This window comes from Tursiops truncatus, chromosome 17 (assembly GCF_011762595.2).
Source record: "Tursiops truncatus isolate mTurTru1 chromosome 17, mTurTru1.mat.Y, whole genome shotgun sequence".
In the NCBI taxonomy this organism is placed as follows: domain Eukaryota; kingdom Metazoa; phylum Chordata; class Mammalia; order Artiodactyla; family Delphinidae; genus Tursiops; species Tursiops truncatus.
Genome location: NC_047050.1, coordinates 59,604,059 through 59,627,633, shown reverse-complemented (window position 1 = coordinate 59,627,633; position 23,575 = coordinate 59,604,059). Strand labels below are relative to the sequence as shown.

At 41.4% G+C, this 23,575-nt stretch overlaps 1 protein-coding gene across 6 annotated transcripts in view; it reads right to left on the bottom strand.

Annotated features, from left to right (window-relative positions):
* DEPTOR (DEP domain containing MTOR interacting protein) overlaps positions 1-22,823 on the bottom strand; it is a 147,245-nt gene extending 124,422 nt beyond the window's left edge. For 3 of the 6 annotated variants that reach the window (XR_012327328.1, XM_073794699.1, XM_004323274.4), the window contains exon 1: positions 22,584-22,818. Coding sequence is in view for 4 of the 6 variants with exons in the window: in XM_073794699.1 (XP_073650800.1) it covers positions 22,584-22,705 (122 nt within the window). In the remaining 2 variants the exon portion in view is untranslated. Of the gene's footprint in view, positions 1-21,447; positions 21,584-22,583 lie in introns of those variants that run through there. The other 3 variants (XM_033843248.2, XM_033843247.2, XM_073794700.1) reach the window with 3 other exon arrangements.
* Between the last annotated feature and the right edge of the window lie 752 nt (positions 22,824-23,575).

The window sequence follows — 23,575 nt, the reverse complement described above, 5'->3', positions numbered from 1 at the left end:
CAAGAAACAGTGCTAGACATGGGAGAAACTGCAGTGAATCTGACAGACCTGGCCTCCCTCATGGAGCTGAGGGTCTAGACAGTGGCTTACAAAGGAGGAACCTAAGACCATCCTTTGGGGTGTGGCTAGAAAATATCAGAATGTCTATATTTCTTTTATCTCGCCTTTCAAGGGATTTTTGTTTGTTTGTTTTGGCCGCACCAGGTGGCATGCTGGATCTTTTTTTTTTTTTTTTGCGGTACGCGGGCCTCTCACTGTGCGGCCTCTCCCATTGCGGAGCACAGGCTCCGGACGCACAGGCCCAGCGGCCATGGCTCACGGGCCCAGCCGCTCCGCGGCATGTGGGATCCTCCCGGACCGGGGCACGAACCCGCGTCCCCTGCATCGGCAGGCGGACTCTCAACCACTGCGCCACCAGGGAAGCCCCGGCATGCTGGATCTTAATTCACGCCCTCGGCAGTGGAAGCACGGAGTCCTAACCACTGGACCTCCAGGGAAGTCCCTAAAGGGATCTTTTAACTTTCTATTTTGTGGGTGTGCTTAGGATACACATAATGCGCACCTGTGTATAACAGGTAATATGCTTATACTGGGGGAATCTATGCTCAAAATGTTTGCACAGACATGGATGGGCAAGCAAGACATTTGAAAACCAATGGACTGCAGGACTATGTGGACTTTCCTGAACATGCTATGACATTTCACATATTCAAGTCTTTCTTCTTGCTATTTTCACTGTCTAAAAAGCACCTCCTCCTCTTACTGTTCTCCTTCCTGAGTAAACTCCTGAAAACCCAGCTCAGCTGTCACCTGCTCGGGAAGGCCTTCAGAGGCCGAGCCATTCTATCCGCGGCTCCCGTTGTACCTTGGACATCCCTCTACCACAGAAATTATCATGCTGCATTGTAACTGTCCACATTTCTCTCTCTGGCATTAATTGGCTGGAATCTCTGGTCTGTGAGCTCCTTGAGGACAGGGGTCCTGTGGTATACCTTTTGTTCTCAAAGGCTAGCCCTGGTGCTTGTCACGTAAGGGACTCTCACAGTGCGTACGAGAAATTTATTCTTTTTTTTTTTTTTTTCTTTTTTGGGACTTCCCCGGCGGTCTGGTGGTTAGGACTCTGTGCTTCCACTGCAGGGGGCGTGGGTTCAATCCCTGATTGGGGAACTGAGATCCCGCATGCTGCACAGCCCAAAAAAAAAAAAAAAAACACGAACAAGAAAACATTTTTTTTTCCTTTTAATTGTGTGGAGGTGAGGAAGTGTGTTCATACTCAAGGTATTAGACTACAACCCCTGACTCCCCAGTGAAGTAGAAAATTTAGAGATGGGCTATGAGAAAGTGATGCATTTAAAATTTACCAGTGAGGGCTGGCCAGTTTCAATCCTGAATTAAAGGCAGAGACTAAGTACTGCTAAAGCTGGGAAGAACAAATCAGAAACGCAGAGAGATGCTGAGTTCAGACGGAACAGTCTGGCGGAGACGCCTGTGCGACTGAGAGGAAAGGAACTCAGGACTGCGTCACAAGGCTCATGTTCTGCCTCAGCTCTACATACACTAACCACCTAACTGCCTTGGGGCCAGTTGGTCTCCAGAGAAGGAGATCATCTTGATTCCTCATAAATACTTCAGAGCTGACATGATGAAAGTAGGGGTAGAGAGGAACCAAGACGGTCAGTTCCATCCTTACTCTGGTACCAAGTCAGATGGCCAAGCAAGAGTCATTTAAAAGGCTGGATTCGATAGATTATCACTAAGGTCCCAACAGCCTAAAGTTCAACCACTTGATTATGCTGATGACATGGAGATGGTATGTCAATCAACCATGTTATGATCGATCCTTTGGGAAGACCTTCACTAAGGTGTGACTTAGAGCAACTACGTTAGTTTTCTGGACCTTGCCCAGTCAACAAACATTAATTGAACATCTAGTATCCATCGGGAACTGTAAGTAACAAGTAAACAAGATATATATTGACTCTACCTTCACGGAGCATGCATTTTTGTAAACTTCACTTTCCTTGTCTCCAACACGTAAAGCTTCTTTCATGTCTAAAAACCCTGAAATGTGATGATTCAGTGTGAACTCCAAAGCAGCATGGCCCTCAAGACTCCCTCTCCAATTGATTTTTTTAAATTCCATTCACACACATCAGAACCACAGAACTTACTATTAGCTGTAAAATAATCCCTGTTCAATTTAAGAGATATGCATTCTAAGATTTCAAACATATTTCTTTATCTTACCTCCTACCACGGAACACAACTTCAGTTGCTCTTGCTGGGGCATCAGCACTACAAAGCTGAATGTGGGATTTGGAATCAAAAATCTTAAATCTGAGTTCTGCCCCCATCACTTAGTAACTGTGTGTCCTTGGCCAAGTCACTTAATCTCTCTGAGCTGCATTTATTTTTGTCACTTAGCAAATTTTTATTCCATGTACCCAAGTATGACAGAACTTCAGGAAAGCACTTCCCCTCTAAATTTGGAATCAGAATAATCACTCAGGATAACCAACAAGGGCCTGCTGTATAGCACAGGGAACTATACTCAATAGTTTATAACAAGCTGTAAGGGAAAAGAATCTGAAAAGGAATATAGATATGCATATGTGTGTGTGTGTGTGTGTGTGTGTGTGTGTGTATCTGAACCACTGTTCCTACACACCTGAAACTAACACAACATTGTAAATCAACTACATTTCAATTAAATAAAAAAAAGAATCACTGATTCCTCTTAGCTCACAGGCTAAGGATCAACAGAAGGTTAAGAATCAATAGAATGATACATATAAAACCTCTTTCGAAAATAAAAGATGCTGTTTAAACGTGAGTTGGTGTTTGTAACTGGTATCACAAATACTCATCACAAAACAAAGATAAAGAAAAACTGTTATAGAATTGTTATAATGGAATTTTTGAATATATTCATCTCGCCCAGCAAGTGTTCTGTGATTTTACAGACCAAAGGCTCACAGTATGGCCTCCACCCATTTTTTCTGAAGGTATCTGAGCCATCAACTAATAGGTTCTGTGGATCCACAAGGCTGTAATTATCGTATCTTTCTAATAGTATCTGTGAAAGCTAAAAATATTAATATGTTTGTGTGTCATCTTACCCGCAATTGCATAATCAGCTGACTCTAAAGTGGGATTTTATGTTTGTACCTAAATATTTAGCAATTTTAACAGCACACTGAAGTGACAGACTAAAAATATAAAAAGACCAAAAAATGTTAACTGGCTCACGATAGAACTGCCTAAGTGTCCTTGTCCATGGACACTCTGCTTCTTATGCCCAACGTCAACTCTAAAGCATAGATAAGTTCAATTCCTAAAACCTCAGTGTCCCTATTTTTTAAGGAGGAAAAAGAAGAATGAAATTTCATGACTTGAAAACCAAAAGCAATTTCACTTTCCATAAAGGATCAATCAACAAGCATTTATTTATATTCTACCCTATTCCTAGAACAGTGGAAATGCCACGAGAGTTACAAAAATAGAACAACATTCAGCCCTCTATATAACAAATGTGGTTACAAGTCAAACACTTTTAGGTAAGTAAAGCTCATACAAATGTGAGGGTTCGTAAGATGATTATTCTATCCCAAGCAGAATTAGTCTTTGTTTACACTTTGTAACAGACAATATTTTATATAAATATCCCTGACTCTTTGCTTTTAGCACACACACACACACACAAAGTAAGAAAACAGAAAAGGTTAAAAAAATATGAGTGTAATAAGTATCTGTGATTTTTGTCACGTAGTATTCATATGTCTCATTCCTGGTACTAATTTCTGTGTCAGTGATGGTTATGAGAAACCGAAACTAATTCTGGCTAGTTTAAGCAAAAAGGGATTTTACTGAAAGGATATAGAAGCTCTTACAAATTTGAGAGAAGGCTGAAGAAGCAAGCTTAGAAACCGCAGGAACTGTGTTCCTCTGAGAATATGCTTAAGACTCTCACTAAGGAAGCACGGGGGGCTGCTAGAAGGATTTCTAATTAGATAGGCAAGAAATTTCCTGGTGACTTTTTTTTTGGCCGTGTCGCCCAGCATGCCGGATCTCCGTTCCCTGACCAGGGATCGAACCCGCACCCCCTGCAGTGGAAGCACGGAGTCTTAACCACTGGACCTCCAGGGAAGGTCTTAAGACCTTCTAGAAGATGGAGACTGCAATATCTTGAAATAGGATAGCAAATTTCTCTGAGCTATATAGTGATTCAGGGAGTACAAACTGCTGTTGTTTCATAACAGAGTTGTGATTTTTTTTTAAAGGTTTTACAAAGCAAAAGCCATTCCAATTGCTGACGACAAAAGACTTGTCTCTGAAAGAAGATACTTTGTTGAACTGAGATTCTTGACTAACAATTTAAATATATACAGATTTCTGCATAGATTTAAAGCATTAACTTCTATAAGCTCATGTTGAGTGTCTAAATGAATGTGTGCATGCCTTCTTACCCATCTGATAGACAACTATTCCCACTAACAGGAGATATGGAAATGAATGAAAAGAGCAGGTAATTCCTTCTTTATTCAGTTCCTAGATTAGGTCCTGAGACAAAGAGTAAGAATTAACAGGGGTGAGAGGAGTTGTAAGTGGTTAAAGTGCAAACCAGCTAAGTAATAACCATAATTTCTAGTGTAATTTCTTGTCTAGTGATGTGAAGAAGCCTGGAAACATACACACGCACAAGCAGCTACTCAACGTGGGACAAAATGAAGAAAGCATTATATCACAGGAAAAGGAAAAATTAAAGAATAAATGTGACCTTATACCTACAACACTATTTTGATATCTATAGTGGCTGACAGAGGGTTTTGGGTGAAGGAAAAACAAAGATGGGAGAAAATAAAGTCAGCATTTCACATCTTGTTAAAACGGCAACATGTAGTCTTGACATGGTTTTCACCAAAAGGAATATGGGCTTTTGGCAACACTGCACAGAGAACATTAGTCTACAGTTAAGTATACATTATTAATGTCATCTTCTGTATCAGTGCAACAGGTATCAGGCATGCATGCTGGGGAAAAAATAATTAGAAAACAAACGGTTTAAGATTCTATGTGGCTAATTAAGTAAAGTCTTTACTTTTTTCTCTCAGGATACTTGAAAATTCTAGCATTATGCCCAAATATCCTGATATCTTAGAAAATTTTTATACTTATTGTTTTGAATCCAAAATTCCCCAACCCTGAGAGTTCTGCATTCTTCTAATCCTAAAATCAACACCTAGACTACAGGACCTATTTTCCTGCAAATCTAAAGGCTTGGTGTGAAAAATTCAATTATAATCATAAAATGATTGCCTTACGCATTCTTACAAAGGAAACAAGAGGATCTTGAACTAAATGCCCAGTGCTTATTTTTCTGGCTATTTCAATGTCCTCTCTTTGAGAACAATGAGTCAGGAGCTCTATATTAGAGTCTACTGCACGGATCTACAGTTAACTAAGTTAAAAATTTATTCTAGCTCTAAACAGAAGCTGAGCAATACCTTGAAAAGCTCCAAAATAATATCTGGAACATTTTTTAATGTTTCTTGCATGAGATTCTACTGACTAATCTATTCCTCACATGCAAAACGTAAGTCCGAGGATATGCATCTTTCATGTTGCTGAGAAGCGGCAATAAATAAGTTTCCTTCTAGAACCTAAAATATGGCCCACTGGACTCACATTCCAGAACTTCTAATTCAGTTAATCCATAGGTGAAGAGTATTTACTATTATCTTCAAGTGAAACACACAAGTTAATCTGACACACTGCATGTATACACGCGCATCAGTATGCTTCCTGGTAATCAGCCATACATAGCAGTGTAAATAGCCAATTAGTCACACAGCGAACCCAAGTTTTTGTAGCTTTTAAATAACTCTTAATAAGTTTTTAAATATACTAATGGTGCTATTCATCTTTTTCATGTATGTAGACATAAGTATTATTATATATGTAAGTTTAATTTTTGCCCAACACAGAATAAATATTCAGAGACAAGACAAATTTTAAAAGTCCAGGCTCCATGTCCATAGTAGTTGGGGAGTTCTTTGCTTCTGACCTCCAGGCTCCAATGGCTTAGAGCTGAGCGCAGCTGTATCCTCAACGTGTACGCGCTAAGAGCATGACTTGTGCAGGACACTGTGAAGCTGCAAAGCCCAGCTCTTCTATTTGCTGGCCTTGTGACCCTAGACAAGTTTCTTAATTTCTCTAAGACTTTGTGTGCCCATCTCTAAAATGGGACTAATGATACCCACTCAAGGATTAAATGGTATAATTCATATAAAATACTTATCACGCTACTTGGCATACAGTAAGTGTGCCAAGCTTACTATAAATAAATACTGTTTATTATAATTATTATTATTTACTGAGAAGGCTAAAAGAAAATCAGAATAACACCAATCCAGTGAATATCGCAACAAATTACATAGCTATAAAACTTAGAACCTACTGCCAAGGGATGATTTATCCATCTCTCTTGGCAGAAGGAAGCCTGGTGTTAAGGTATTAAAAACAAGGCCAGAGGTTAAAAGACATAACCTAGTTTGACCTTTGAAGTAAATACCCTCATTTATAAAATAAGGTAAAGTTTAAAGTCCTCGTTTCAAAACTTCAGAGTAAGTCAAAATGCACTTGTAGCGTTGAAACACGGTATGCCTCTTCCTGGATTTTAGACACAGAAGTTCTGGACCTAAGAATCAGTAAGGTGCCGTACCTTGCCTCGGAGAGTGCACACACCCGCCAGCTGCTGGGGGGGACACAGCAAGATTTGTGACCTTAGAGGCCCAGCCTGACTTCACAGGCAGCGCGCTGGCTGGGACTGGGAGCCTGGTCTTTCCCCAGCAGGAGGGGCTGTGACTTCAAACAAGCCCCGGAGGTCTCCAGGTGCTGATGCATCTGGCATTTCCCAGCTCGGACACTTAGGCGCCTGAGTTCACATTATTTGTAACCCAGAGATAAGGCCATGCTCATGCTTGCATTATAGGAAGGTTGTGTAGCCGGGGGTCAGGGTCCCTCCGGTGGAACACAAACACACTGTATGTCAGGCAGCTTCATGCTTATGCCCAACTCTGTGGAATAATGAGAGAATGGAGGACCACATATCCCCTCTTGCTGACCCTTTGTGTTGATGGGCCCCCAGTAAATATGTTCTTTAATCCACACCATAAACCATGGTATTCACCTTCACCCTCCCTCACTACACAAGGACAAAAATGGAAAGGGTTGTAGATGCCCTGATGTACGTCTGTACAAGGTACTGGAAGGCTCAAAACCAGAGAAGCACCCATTCTTTTAAGTCACTAGAATAAGTTCAGCAATGAGAGCTGGACTTCCCTTTTAGAAGGTGTTACCTTTTGCTGACACCTCCCATTCCTAAGTCTAAAGGGCGAAAGGGGTCAGGCCTGCAATCACCTTGACCCTCTTCCAGGAGAATCATCAAGCTGGATGCAGGGGCTCTTAGAGAAGAAAACATCTGCCCTGTGAAAACACATACTTCGCTTGAATAATCCTTCTCCTGTGGGAGGCGGAGCAGGTCACACAGATAAGATACCATTCTCAAGGCCTTATGGTGAAATACTGAAGTATGTGCATTCCAGTAAATGCAGTTTTAAGTGACACACTGAGTATCTCAAATTTAACCTCTGAACACGTCTCTGAATAGACTACCAAATAGTTTTAAATAAGTGTTTTTTCTTTGTTACCTATTGTACTATAATCTCCATGAAGGCCTATCTCCCAGAATTCCCCAAGCAAGTTAGTTTAGTATCTACTGCTATGCTCTATCAAGAAGAACATTTTTGACTACAAAGTAAAACAGACTGTCATATTTTATTATAGATGGGTGTTCTTTTAAGGAATGCCAGGCTACATTTCAGTAAATTTTTTTTCACATAAGCCACCAATAAGGACTACAATGATTTCCCCCAATATATATTAGATTCCATAATTATGATTGCAGTGCTAAGGGTGGCCTATGCCCTCACCACCCATACATGTAGACGCTCATAAGGAAGTGACTGAGTCCTGGCCACTAGAAGTTTTCTCTGGCAGAGGCTAGAAGGTCAGCTGAGGAGCGTTAGTTGGGTAGGCACAACATCAAAGAACTGAAAATATCCAGATAATCCCCCAATTCTCACAGGGTTCAAACTCCTCCCTGAATAAACATTCTTTCAGAACTGCTGACAAATAGCCAAACCGACTTCCTCTCCTCCTCTGTGTTCCCCTTTCAGAAATGAAATCATCTAGCAGCAACATAACCACCCGAAGTGGAGCTACAGGAAGACAACTGAAGAGATGCCCTCTGGTTCGTTAAGCTTTTAAACCATCAAATGGTTTTGTCCCTTGTTAAACAAAATGGCCTCACAAACCCTGATGCATTGGAATTGTGGTTTCTAAGGCATTCCTGGCCCTAACCACTACACCTCCACTTGAGGTATCATAATTGCAAATTATGATAAAGTCCTGAATAATCAGACTCTGCTCTTCTTGGCTTAAAGCCCCAATTACTGCCAAGTCAGCAAATGCTGAACGTGTAGACAAATGCATTGGCTCCAAGCCCAGCTTCTTAGCTTTCATCGATGCTTCTCAATGGGTTTAACTGGAGCTTCTCTCTTTTGTAGCCAACACAGGCATAAGAAAAAATCACAATTTTAAATCACAGTTTCTTGTCAGTACTTGAGGACAAAAGGTTTATTGCATTTGTACACACACCACCCATTCTGAAGAATAAAAGGCTAAACTCATGCAGTGTTCTCCGAGAATAAAACCATAAGAATAAATTGGGATTTATTCCTATTAGTTATCCTTATGGTAAGATGCGGTACAAAATCAATGCCAAAGTTGCTATTGTAAAGTCAATGCAATGGTGCAATGAGATATCAGCTTAAATCTTACTAACAGTGGTGAAAAATCTGCCTTCTTGATAATCGAAGGTAGCTCCTATTTCCAATTTCTGGAGAGGGGAGGGAAAACATTGACAAAATATATTAAAACACATGACCTGAAAGATCTTTCTTAGTTATGTAAGTAAGGAACATTTTGAGACTTCCTCAGAAAGTCTGCATCTTAATGATTCCTAAAGCAGCCTGCTTAAACAAAGAGATAACGTTTATACAGCTTTGGCTGGGAGTCTTTCTGGGTGGAGGTGTTACTTGGAAAGACATCAAAACCCAAGTGATGCAAAAATCATTCTTTGCAATTTGAACCTGAGCCACCTGCCATTTTAGTCATCTGTTGAGAGTTCTATTTTACTTCTATTACTGAGCAAACCCTGAACACCAGAGGCATCTCTTCCATTTCAGAGGGCAGTGAGGGGTGAAAGGTGAGGGAGGGAGCATATGGATGGTGAACAGGTGATCGTCATGATGGGGAAGTTTACAGGGAAAATTACTTTGAAAGCACTAGGGTCCAGGATGTATGCCAATGTCTCCTAACCACTCCCAAATTGTGTCTTCTTTGTGGCTTTTCTGTGAGCACTTTCTTCTTCTCTGTATAAGCTCCCCACCCCTGCAACTTTGTTATTTCTCCTAAAATTTGGCCTTAATTACACCATACCCTGTACAATTTTTTTTCCACTGGTTTCTCATCATTGAGCCCAAATTATCATTTGTGGAGGACACTGGGCTTATCTCTGCAACACCCAATGAACCCTTCACCAGAGTATAGCAGCTATGATCCTACCTGTGCCCCTAAGGAGGAGGCAGGGGGCTCCTGCTTGACTTAAGGCAGTCAGGGTAATACCATCCTTCTTGCCACAATATTGCAGATGGGTAAGCCTAGGGCAACCAGCAAAGGACTTTGTTCTGCTTTAATATCTTGTGAGTCTGTAAGTCAAGATGATCCAAAAACATGAACGCTCAAGACTGCTGTAGATGGTTGATGGCAGCCAGTCCTCTCTTTTCAGTCTGACCGGTGCTAGTGGCTGTCATATGACTGCAAAAGCAGCCTTCATGAAGGCAAAGTTAATGCACAGAGAAAAGTAGAATCAAGAGAACTTAAGAGAAATAGACCTGGAATCCTGATCACACCTCATGTGAAGTCTACATATCTCTGAAATTTAACATTACATAAGCCAAGAAATCCCCTTTATTGTTTAAACCACTCTACATGCTGCCCTTTATATACTGCCCCCATATATTATTTAAACGCATATGTATTTTTCCCCTCTCTACCTGGCTTAGGCTGTGACCTGAAGGCAAGAAGGATGGGCCTTACTGCTTGCTCGTTTGCAGAGTTATTTCCCTAGTTGTTTGCACCTAGTAGGAATTCTGAGAGGCCTGGCTTCAAAATCAAGCTCCCATACTTACTACTTATGTGACTTTGGTCAAACTGCTCATGCCTTAGTTTCTTCCAGTTAAAAACAGGGATGACAGAATTATTATCAGAATTCAATAAAACAATATACATGCAAGCTCACAGAACAGGACCTGACATTTTGCTATTATTATTGTTTAGTAAATGCCTGAACTGTCCAACTGTCCCTCACTTTACAATCCACATATAAAAACACAAACCTTGATCACCCTCCTCTACAATGATTATCATCATCTCTAACTCTTTTGTACCAAATTTCCCTACAAGTTAGGAGAAGATCTTTGTACTGTACCAAACTACGGCCCCATGCTTGTTAGGGAAGAGTAGGATATTCAAGGCAACCCAGAACCTGAAGACCCGCTTCTGGCCAGGTTTCCCATGATATAAGCTGTTTATCACCTCTCAGACTCATGTCCTAGGTCTCTGGCCTATGTCTTTCTTTTGTCATTGATCCCTCTTGCCCTGCAGGAATTTCTGAGTCAGTGATCTCCCCTGTGCTGGAAGCATGGCTTCCGTTTCTAAGTGTCCTTCTCTGCCATAAATGCATCTTCGACACTCCCCGTCCTTAGATTTTCAATAATTTCTTTTCCATTCCTCTCCATTTTTATACTTACTGAATTATACTGCATCATTAACATATGAACTTATTAAATTATATTTATTATGTATCCATATTTTAAAACAAATTTATTATGCAAAGATATATGAGACAGGAAATTCATGTAATATACGTTACTTGCCCTTTCCCACCCTGGCATCCTTGTAGAGTTCACTCCCCTAAGGTATCCACCCCTGCATGAAATTAATTTTGCTTCAGGAGAAATACAAATGGAACAAAGGACTCTTGCCTTAAGCAAGTCCAGAAATGTTATCTTAAGATTAATATTCTTTTTATTATTTTGCACTTGATTTATTTCACGATTTGGAAATCTTACACCATAAAAGTGAAAATAAAGTTTCTGATCCACAATAGGCCAAAAGCAGGCTTGAAACTCTGAGAGATACAAGTGATGATGACAGAGGGAAGTCTGGAAAATGAAGGTCCTCCTCTTGTCCCCAGCACCTAACCCAGTGTCTGGCATCTAGATGGACTTTGGAAATTATTCATAGAACTAGTGATGAGACACTGAGAGGTCTCCTGCCTGGACATGGCAGGACAGCAGAGCCCTTCATTCTGCTGTTGAAACAGGTGTTGGCTTCAAAAAGTAAAATCCAACCTTTCCTTCAGCTTTGTAACACTTCTGCTGAGTCCTGGAAAGGAAAGGGAGGTAAGAACTCCATAGATGACAATTCTATAGTAGAGTATCACAATTCTAAGGATACAGTATTATTTCAGAAGAAATATAATTACATATGCACATGGTATCAGTTGGTTATTCACATCTCCTGGATTTCCAGTTACGGGGGTGAATACATTGTTTGAGTCGATTTTCTGTTTCTTGCAGCCAAAAGCATTCAAAGATATCCAGATAGGGGTTTGGGTTTCACAGATGTATGTCTTAGTCAGTACTCATCAAATGGTGCATTTCATTATACATAAGTTTTATCTCTTAAAAAAAAAAAGAAACTTGTAGCAACATGAATGGTCCTAGAGAATATCATAGTAAGTGAAGTCAGTCAGACAGAGAAAGACAAATAACATATGATCTCACTTAGACATAGAATCTAAAAACATGATACAAACAAACTTATTTACAAAACAGAAACAGACTCAAACATAGAAAAAAACATGGTTACCAAAGGGGAAGGTGGGGAAGAGCGATAAATTAGGAATTTGGGATTAACAGATACACACTACTATATATAAAATAGATAATTAAGGACCTACTGTATAGCACAGGGAACTATAATCAGTATCCTGTATCACGCGCTAAAGCAAGCACGGTGGAATGTTAATTGTGGAATCCAAGCGGTGGAGAAAAGGACGTTCACTGTAGAATTCTTTACACTTTTCTGTATGTTTGAAATTTTTCGTAATAAAATGTTGGAGGAAAAAGCTCTAGTTCACTCTTGTTCCTTATATTTGAATGTCCTTAAATACTCTGTGATAACTTTTGGCTCTTGTAAGTATGGTAGCAGGATAAGTGTACTTTATCATGGCAACTAAGGTCTATTCATCCTCTCTCATGAAGACAGGTTACATCAGAGTCTACAAAACAGTCATTAATAAAGTAAATTCTTTTTTCCCCAATATTTATTTATTAATAAACATAACGCTAATTACCTGGCATAGTTATAAGTGCTATACAAATATCAACATATCATTCTAAGACCAATTTACTGAAGTGTATTTTCATCACCAGTTTACAGACTAAGAAACTAAGACACAGATTCATGAAATAAGTAACCCAAGGTCATCCAGCTGGTAAATAACAGAATCGGGGTTTAAGCTGAGGCATTCTGATTCCAGTCTATACACTCTTCAGCCCTGTACTTTCAATCCAATATAATCAACATGTGATCCTTTTCAGCAACTTCATCTGTGATCTCCGGTTATTTCAAGAAAACCTTAGAAACCACAAATAAGTCATGCTATTTGGTACAGACCAGTAATGAGCAAATTTTTTAAAATGTATTAATAGTTATCTTTTTATCACTTCATTTGTTGTATCTGTGTTGTGTATATGTGTGCTTCATTTATTGTTTTACTCTTTAATAAACTTATTTTAGAACAGCTTCGGATTTAGAGAAAAATCGTAAAGCTATACCACACACCACTAATATGGCAAATTTGATACAGCTGGTTAATACTGATACAATATTGTTTACTGAAGTTCATACTGTAGTCACTTTTCCTTAGTTTTCTTTTTTTTATTTTTAAAATGTCATTTTACTTTTTTTATTGGAGGATAATTGCTTGACAATGTTGTGTTAGTTTCTGCTGTACAATGAAGTGAATCAGCTCTATGTATACCTATATCCCCTCCCTCTTGGACCTCCCTCTCACCCCCCTGCCATCCCACCCATCTAGGTGGTCACAGAGCACCGAGCTGAGCTTCCTGTGTGTTATAGCATGTTCCCACTAGCTAGCTATCTTATGCATGGTAGTGTATATATGTCAGTCCTAATCTCCCAATTTGTCCCACCCTCCCCTTCCCCTCTCTGTGTCCACATGTCCATTCTCTACGTCTACGTCTCTATTCCTGCCCTGCTAATAGGTTCATCTGTACCATTTTTCTAGATTCCACATATATGCGTTAATATACGATATCTATTTTTCTCTTTCTGGCCTACTTCACTTTGCATGACAGACTGCAGGTCCATCCACATCTCTACAAATGACCCAATTTCACTCCTTTTTATGGCTGAGTAATATTCCACTGTATATATGTACCACATCTTCTTTATACATTCATCTGTCCTTGGACATTTAGGTTGTTTCCATGTCCTGGCTATTGTAAATAGTGCTGCAATGAACATTGGGGTACATGTGTCCTTCTGAATTATGGTTTTCTTAGAAAGTAAATTTTAACAAATGTGAAGGAAAATGAATCATGGTTTATGCATCAGATAACTGCCTTAAAACCTCACCTCTAAACTGATTTTTGTTGTGTGTTTTTAAGAAGAAAATAGTACAAGTAGGAGCTTTGGTAAAGTCTTATTTTATCAACCTTCCTATAGCTTAACTAAAGATGATATAAGAGGCACTTGGCACCTAGATGTAAATAAAATACAGTCATATAGCACCACTGCTTTTTCCAGTGAATACATTCTGTGAAAGTCACTATCATTTATGGAAATGTTAATGACCAAAGGTAAGTAAAACTTTTATAAAAATATTCAGTGAAAACAGGGTGCAAGTTTACCCCATTCTCCTTTCCTCCTGGGGAACAGGAAAGGAATCGGGAAGCAAAACAGTACTTCTACAATCCAAAAGTTCACGCTTTACTGGACTCAGTATATGTGCCTGAAAATAGTGTGCAAACCGTATAAAAAGAATTGCCTTTTTTTTTTTGTGGTACGTGGGCCTCTCACTGTTGTGGCCTCTCCCGTTGCGGAGCACAGACTCCGGACGCGCAGGCCCAGTGGCCATGGCTCACAGGCCCAGCCGCTCCGCGGCATGTGGGATCTTCCCGGACTGGGGCACGAACCCGTGTCCCCTGCATTGGCAGGCAGACTCTCAACCACTGCGCCACCAGGGAAGCCCAAGAACTGCATTTTAAATAGAAAACTAACCCAGGATCCTCAACAGAAAATGTGCTAAATCCTTTTCTAAGATGGAAAAAAACAATCCTTTCTTAACATATCCTTTTTGTAAATTTGCACATTTATACACTGGTTGTTCTTAAACCAGTACCTCGTTATATGTCTCTACACTAACCCCCTCCCAATCCCCCTTGTTTTTTGTTTGTTTGTTTGTTTTGTGGACACACCACGCATAGTGTATTCCTCCAGAATTTTACAACTTGTTAGAAAATGGTCAACTTCACACATAATAAAAGCACAGGGACTAACCTAACTGTAATGAAAACAGGATAGCATGAAATGAGGCTTTCTCTCTTAAGGAGAGAATGTTCATTCCGATCTTCTTTTGTTTCTCACACTTTAAGTCATGATCAGAGAAGCTACTGAGCACTTTGTACTAGGACTGGTCCTTCTGAAGCCTACCTGATCTGCCACAAAGCACAAGGTTCGGTTCTCTGGGGCTGTAACAGTTTCACCACCCAAAGGAGAGCCTTACAGAGCTGGATGATCAAAATAAGGCCAAGACCTAAGTGGGTGCTGAGCCACAGTTTACTTCAATGAAAGGAACCTCTGGGTAAATATCAGAATCAGAAATCTGTAGGTACAAGTGTTGCAGGGAGACCGTGTCATCAGGATTAAAACAAATAACAAACACATACCACCAACAATAACAAAATCATCAGAAGCAGCTAAAGGTTCCAAGTGGAAAGATTTGAGCCTTTCTCTGATGACACTAGCTGCTATCTACCTCCTCTGCAGCTGCCGTGGGCTTCCCCCAGCTGGAGGCCCTGGCATTTGTCCCCTCTTGCCACACCCTAGCAACAGCTGTTATCAGAAAACTGCACAGACAAAAGGATATCTTGTCCCCCACTCCCAGGTGTGTTTTCTTTCTCCATCTCGCCTCTCCTACTCAACCTTAAAAATATTTGGAAAGCTACAGAAAAGTGACTCTTTGTGCAGACGAGAGTAAATTCCTGCTCTCTCTGAACTCTTCCAGTTTGGGGCCATCCCAGCCCTGATGAAAATAGCTCCTGTTGCCCCTGCTGGCACTGCCACGGGAACAGCTGTTTACAAGCAGGCTGTCTGATCCGCTAAGCTCTCTCCCCGCACTCCGTCTCCACTGATGTTCCCCCAGCATCTAATAATCCATAAAAACAGTCACTGCCATAGGCCTCCAAGTTTGGTTAAAGCTGATAATACGGGGACAAGGATCCCAGATCTGGGACCCATCTCTGCTTGGTAGGTAATGAGGAAGAGAGAAAAGTGGGATGACTTACTAGGTAGAAGGAGGGTTGATGAGTGTTTCCTTTGTCTTTTCCTAATCACTAAACTCATAGACACCAACCATTTAAGAGCCGCCACCTAATAAAGGGACGTGAGTTCCTGATCCAAATAAATACTAGAAATTCTAGGAGAGGAGAACAGTCATCCGCCACCTCTCATTCGCTTCTTTTGAGGTGTGTTTATTTAATAACTTATTTTCCGGTTTATTGATTCCAAAGTCGACAGAAGCCAAAACCTAAATACCAGGATTGGCCTTTTAGAAAAGTAACCACGAACATATTACTCAGAAACAACTAACACTGCACTCATTTCAAAAACAGGTGTACGTCAGGATAAGCGCATGAAGGTGTACAATAATTCCACAATCGTGTACCGAGCACTTACTCAGTGTCTTCCATTTGCATGAGGGTTTTGGCAAGTGACAAAGTACTTTCCCAGGCTCTCTCTCCAGGGAAGAAAGGAGTCTTTACTGAGTTTGCTATGTGCCAGGACTGTGCCTACTGTCCCCACACCCAATGTGTGAAGCAGAAAAGATGTTCGTAGGAACAGGGTCTGTATATGAGAAAAGCCTCTGGTGTAAAGGCAGTTCATCACTCTACACGAGGCTTGTCTGCACTGACTCCAAATACAGTCATTTGCCATTTCCTAAAGTTCTCCCTTTTTCATCTGAACAGGCGGTAATTTCCCAAGGCCAGGATATCCTCTCTGCTTATTAGAAGAATAAAAGCGTATTCCTCCTGCTTGGATCCCTACATTTCAGTAGTAGCATCTGGGCAGTAGCTTTCCCTCTATTCCCTTTGGTTACAATGGTTACTTCCATATTAACGGACACCAGTAGGGGCTACCCCCTAAGACATTCTCTAAGCCAATTTTGAAGTTCCTTAAGTTCAAAGTGCAATAAAACAAACTACAGTTGACCCTTGAACAACTGGGATTTGAACTGCTCAGGTCCACTTATACTTGGAGGTTTTCAATATAAATACTACAGTACTACATATTTCATGATTGGTTGGATCTGTGGATGGGGAACCAGGGATGAAGAGAACGTCTGACTATAAAGTCATACTCGGATCTTCAACTGTGCAGAGGGCGGGTGCCGTGACCTGCACATTGTTCAGGGGTCAGCTGTATTTCTCCTTGTTCTGTTCTGTATCTCTAAATTCCATATCTCATATTTACTTTATTGTAGATTGGCCTTTAGTTCCAGAAGCTGACTTGTACCTTCTATCTGCGTACTGCATTAACATTGGCAAAACAAATTCAGAAAAGCAACTTAATATTGATTTAACATGTTTTTATGAAAAAGGCAATAGCAAGGCTGTAAGAGTCTGGAAAGGCAGTCTGGTGTAGCAAAAAGGCAATACATCAAACAATCTGAAAGAACGGCAATTTCCTACAACTTACCTAAAACTCATTGCCTCGTAAATTGCTTTTAGGGACCCAGCTTTAATGACTGGATAAGACTGTTGTAATTAGCATATTTAGTCTAGGTAGGTGAGCATAACTGAAAAGCTTGAGGTGTTTTCTCTCTTAATTAAGCATTCCTCATTACATTCTTAATTCTCCCCCTACCCCGCTCCCATCCTCACAGCTGGCAAAATAGTGAACTGTAATTTATCTTCCCATTAAAATGATTACAAATTCAGAATGAGTGGAGTTCAAATTAAGTTTTCAAAACCATATGGCAAGGGAGACCCACTTTAAAAGTTAACGGGGAAACTGACCATTCTATCTTGTAAAAACATAAACACCTCTAGAAATTAATTAGATTTTTCCCGACAGAAGCGAAAAATCATTTGTCTACTTGCTTGTTTGCAAAAGTTCTCATACCAGAATATCACAGTCTTATATATATGATTCAGTTTTACATTGGTCTTACCCTGACACTTCTTAATCCTCTAAATTGTAATCTAGCATTTTGCTTAAGAGCAAGAACTCTCAGCCCTAGCACTTTCTGGCTGAAAAATCTATGGCCAGTTAGCTTACATATTTCATTCCTCAGTTTTCCCATCTGTAAAATGAGGATAACAAGTATATCTTCTACACAGAGTAGCTTAGAAAGCTTAAAGGCATATATATGCTTTTGATAATATATATTTATATATATATTTCTAATAATATATATAAGCACTTGGAAGAGTCTTTGGCAGGTAATATATGCCATATAGGTATTATTGTTATTATTATCATGCCTACCATTACCACAGAGAGAACAGTGAGATTCACTGGCCTTCTTTATTTAAATGCTCTATTACAAACCATTTTCTTGCTAAGTATCTCTGGGATTAATCTATAGAAGAAACAGAAGGTGGATTTTGGATGCTGTAATTAGAATGTCAGTTATGATTGCATGACAAATCTCAAGATAAAAGATTTATATATAAAACATAAAAATAAATAATGATTTAAAAAGTCATCGTATGAAACCTCACTAATACGAAGGATTTTTATATGGTTAATTATCTTCAAATCAGGAATGTTCTGAGACAATTTTCTGGACTATTTACGGTATATTTTCTCTGTGCTGTATCAAGAATGATACCATAAAAAGATATATATAAAATATCAGTCCCATCTGGCGTGGTAGTCATGTGTTATCAAGTTAATGATAAAATTCATCACATTCTTTGGCCAATCCAAAAAGAAAGCATAAAGTTTATTTTAAAAGTTTTAATATTTTGTCTTTCATCACTCTAATGTGTCATCCAAATGCATTTTTGTAGTAGTTTTACTGAGATATAATTCACACACCACATAATTCACCCATTTGCTGTATATAATTCAATGGTTTTTAAGCATATCCACAGAGTTATGATATCATCACCACAATCAAGTTGAGAACATTTTCATCATCCCCAAAAGAAACTCTACACCCATCAGCAATCACCCTCCATTCCCCCTCCCCACTGCCACTGGCAACCACTTTCTGTCTCCACAGATTTGCCTATTCTGGACGTTTCATATAAATGGAGTCATATTGGGTTGGCCAAAAAGTTGTTCGGGTTTTTCCGTAACATGGAAAACCCGAACGAACTTTTTGGCCAACCTCCTAATATATGCCTTTTTGTGTCTGCCTTCTTTCACTTAGCATCATGTTTTCAAGGTGCATCCATGTTGTAGTATATATCAGTACTTTATTCCTTTTTATTGCTGAATAATACTCCCTTGTATGAATAGACCACACATTATTTACCCATTCATCAGTTGGTGGGCATTTGAGTTGGTTCTGGTTTTGGCTATTATATAAAATGCTGCTGTGAAAATTTGTGTACAAATTTTTATGTAGACATATGTTTTTGTTTCTCTTGAATACATACCTAGGAGTAAAACTGCTGGGTCGCATGGTAATTCTATGTTTAGTCTTTGAGGAAATACCAGAATGATTTCCAAAGTGGCTGCATCATTTTACCTTTCCACCAGCAGTGTATAAGGGTTCCAGTTTCCCTGCATCCTTGCCAACAGTTCTCATTATCTGTCTTTTTGATTATAGCCATCCTGGGGATGTGAAGTGGTATCCAAATGCAGTTTTAAGATACAAAGACACTCAGATACATTGAGCAAGGAAGTAAAATCTTTTACGACAAGGGAAAGCACAAAGAGATTAGGAAAAGGATCCTGCAGTCAGGCTGGAGAAGAAAGCAGGAGATGTTTTTAAATGTTACTCAATTTCATATCCTTATGCAACCAGCTGCCCTTACCAAAATGTCAGGATTATGGAGCCAACCCCCAATTTCACATCTGAAGTTTATAATAATCATAGCAACAACTACTCTTGACTTATTGATTTATTTTACAAAGTTCCTTCCCATGTTATACCCCATTTGCTCCAACACCACAGATCTTACATGGGAGGATATTATTATTCCCATTCTGCAGGCACAGTCGCTGAGGCCCAGAGTGGCTAACTGACTTGCCCAAGCAAAAGTAGTTGAAAACAAATACATACATCCATTTATACATCCATAAATAAATATTAAATTAATAAAATTCACAGAGCTGGACCTGGAAGCCAAATTTTGTATTTCAAATCCCAATCCTGGTGTCTCCTTTCCTTACCACCTTCATTCACCTCATCTTTGATGACCCAGAAAGCAATGGAAAGGAAAGAGAAGGCAGAGAGGAGGAATTGTCTGTGTGTCTGTGAGTGTGTGAGTGTGTGTGTGTGTGTGTGTGTGTGTGTGTGTGTGTGTATAGCAATTAGAGGCAGGAGGCCTGCACATCACAAAGTCCCCACAATCCACCTGTGAGAAAGCAGTTAGGGATGTGAAATCATGTTGTGACAGTGACAGCCAGGAGGGCTGCATCCCTACTCCTTTAAGAGAGGTTCTTCCAGTAACCAAGAAGCTAGTGGCATACATGGCCACTTAACTCTAAATTCTGAATATTACATTATCTGTATTTACAACAGTATATTTAATTACATACACTAGTTATTCAAATATTCGAGTAATCACTATACACTCTGTACTCAGCACAGTGCAAAGATGGTAGAGGTTTTTAAGAAGCAATGATGACAGTTCCCCAAAGTAAAATTAAGTAACTAACATTTACTAAGCCTTTTACATGTAGCACCTCCTCATTTAATCCTCACAAAATTCCTGCAAGAGAAGTAAAACGGAGGCACAGAGAAGTTAAGTAAATTGTCCGCAAGTCACAGGACTAATAAATGGTGGAGACAGAATAAGAACCCAGATAGCCTGTGTTCTTAACCACCAACCAATCCTTTCTGCTAGATCTTGCTCAGCTGGAAGTCACCTGTGGTGACACACAGAGACCAATAACACTCGTTAATTCCAACAACCATTTGTTGAATGCTCTTCAATACATGAAGCCCAGGGGAAAACTCTCACAACAACCTATGAAGTGCTATCTTCATTGCCTTTCTACAGATGAGGAAACAGGCTCAGAGAAGTGAATTAACTTGTCCAAAGTCACAGAACTATAATAACTAAGGCTGGCATGGTGCATACTATATCCCAGGCACTGATCTAAGCACTAACTCATCTAATTAATCTTCATCACAATACAGAGGTAGGCTCCATTATTACCCATCATTCTTAGTTAAGTAACTTGTCCAAGGTCCCACACTATTAAGTAGCAAACCCAGATTCACTCTGGTTTTAAAGTCCTCCTCAAAACAACTTAATGTTAACTCTTGGCAACAAAGTGGCTGAGCAGAAATTCAAACCCAGGTCTATATAACCCGAGTGCGAGACAGCCCTCTATCTTCTTACCGACACACTAAGCCTAGTCCTCAAACTCGCTGCCGTGCAGAGGGGTGCCTGGGAAGAGGAGAAGTGCTCTGGGGACTTCCCCAACCAAGGAAGGGGTATTTAAGCATGTCGAAGGTGAAAGTGCTTTCTGGACAAACAGAGGCACCCTGCAGTTTATCATTTTAAAGGAAGTGAAACGTACCCAATTGAAGAGCAGATAAATTATTAAAGTGTTTCAAGGTGAATCAGAAAAGCTTTGATTCTTTTCAGTTAGAAAATCTCTTGATGGAAAAGCTTTTATTCCCTTTAATTCTGACTATACATTAAAAAATCACCAAGGGATAGAAATGCACAATTTGCCTCTTGTAACTTGTAACTAAATTAATTCTGACCTCCAATATTTACTTTCTCAACCTAAGGGCAGCAAGCAGGGTGGTTACCAAACCTTTAGGGATCGTTGCAAGAGTCTCTCTCCTTCGGGTCCTGAAACACAGCATTTTAGAAACCAAAACGAGCCTGGAGATTCAGGCCAAGAACTAGAAGTAAGAGGCAAGCGCACCGTTGCGATGGGACAGGGGCCGGCATGCAAGTTTTGGCTCAACCACTGTAAAGCCAAGGGGTTTTTCCCCTGGCAAACTGATTAATGACCTCAAGACGCAGCTGCGGAACCGGTCATACCATAAGGAGAATTCTCAAACATGAATCCAAGAAGGACCAGGATGGGATGGAAATGATAAAGTGGGCGGGAGGGGGTCCTGAATCTGGGGGTAACTGCCTGTCCTGGACGCAGTGACACACATCAAGTCCCAATTCTTGCAGCAGCCGGGGGCCAATGGACCCTGCTACCTAAAATGTGCGCGCTGGGGGAGCTGGCAGCAGGGCAGCGGGACAAGGTGCCTCCACGCCCCCTTGCGGACCCAAATAATGACGGATGAGTATGTGCCAATTAAGTGATAGGTACAGTGTTTCAGAAATGTTCTCACTTTAGCCCCCACCACAACCATTCAAGGAAGTTGCCGTGATCAGCCCCATTTTACAGATGAAAATACTGAGGCTCAGGGGAGTGAAGCCAGACTTGCAAGCCAAAAGTAAAACCTTAAGTGAAAGGGATTTGGTCTGGCTCCTTTTATCTAGGAGTAAAGGGGCTGGGGTTGGGGCCGGCGGGGGGCCCGGCGGGGGGCCCTTCACCCACTCCTCTTGCTCTCTGAGCGGAGGAGGAGCTAGCTGTCAGCCAGGAGGCCTGGCAGCTCCCGGGTGCCCGGGCAAAGAGGGCGAGCGCGGTCGGCAGCAACGCGTCTGCGGGGCGCAGGGCTGCAGCAGCTGGGCGAGGGCGCAGCAAGCACCGCGCGCCCGCCCGCGTCAGCCTCGGGAGCCCGGCGCCAGTCCGGAGTCCTCAGGGCGCCGGGCTGCAGCAGCTAAACGGCGGCGCGGCGCGGACGGTCGACGCGTCCGCAGGCGTCCCGGAGCGCCGCGCGAGTCGCTAGCCACGAGCCACGGCGCGCGCGCGCGCGCGCGCGACTGCCACGGACACTGGCTGGCAGTGCCACCGCTAGCCTCCCCCGGCACTGCCCCTCATCTTACCGTAGCTGCTCTCCGGTGACCAGGACCTCAGCCATGCGCTCCAGCTCCCTTTGCTGCGCCCCGCCACTCCCGCTGGTGCTGCTGTCGCTGCCACCGCTGCCAGCGCTGTTGCCCCCCTCCATGGTCGGGGCTGCGCCGCTACCTCTGTCTTCGCGGTCCGCCGCGGGTTCGGGTATTAAATCAGCCTGCCCTCACTGAGGCCTCCCCCGCCATCTTTGTTAGGGGCTGTCCCGTAGTTCACACGCGATTGGCTGGAGAGGGAATCCCTTGTGGGTAGGCTGAGGCGCTCGGCGAGTCAGCCCCAGTAACTCCAGCTTGGGGGCGTGGCTGGAGCCCCGCGTGGTCGGGGGCGGGGCCGAGAGAGGAAAATATCAACATCTGGGCGGGGGGCGGTTCTGCGCTAATTGTGCTGTTTGAGGTCGAGTTCGTTGTGGACCTCTCCCATTACCCACAAAGCTCATGCTGTGGGATCCTGGGGACGGGCGGGGAGGTTACTAGACAAGCGTGGAGGCGTTTTTATGATACTGTCCATGTCCCAAATTGCCAGAGAGTGAAAATAATAATTTAGCTAAATAGTGAACAATGAAGGCTGTACATGTCATTGCAGGGCTTTAAAGAAATTAAAGCAACGTCCTCACCAAAGACAGCTTACTTACCTTACGGTGTAGTCAATAAAGAACGCTGGCCTGGGAATCAGACAGACCTGGGATCCAGCTCCACACCTATAATTTTGTAACTAAATGTGCTTAATCCCCAGTTTCTTCCTTTACAAAATAAAAATAATTGTGGCTATCATCTGTTGACAATCTGCTGCATTAAAGACGCTTCAGGTAGCTGTTACCGTCTTTAACTGCAACAAATTATAAAATGAGTATTGTCCTCGTTTTACTCAGGAAGCAGGCCCGGAGAGATGGGGTAACTTGATCCAAATTCTGCATAAAGTAGGAAAATCGTTTAACAGAAGTAGAGGTCCCGGAGATAACGAGATTAAC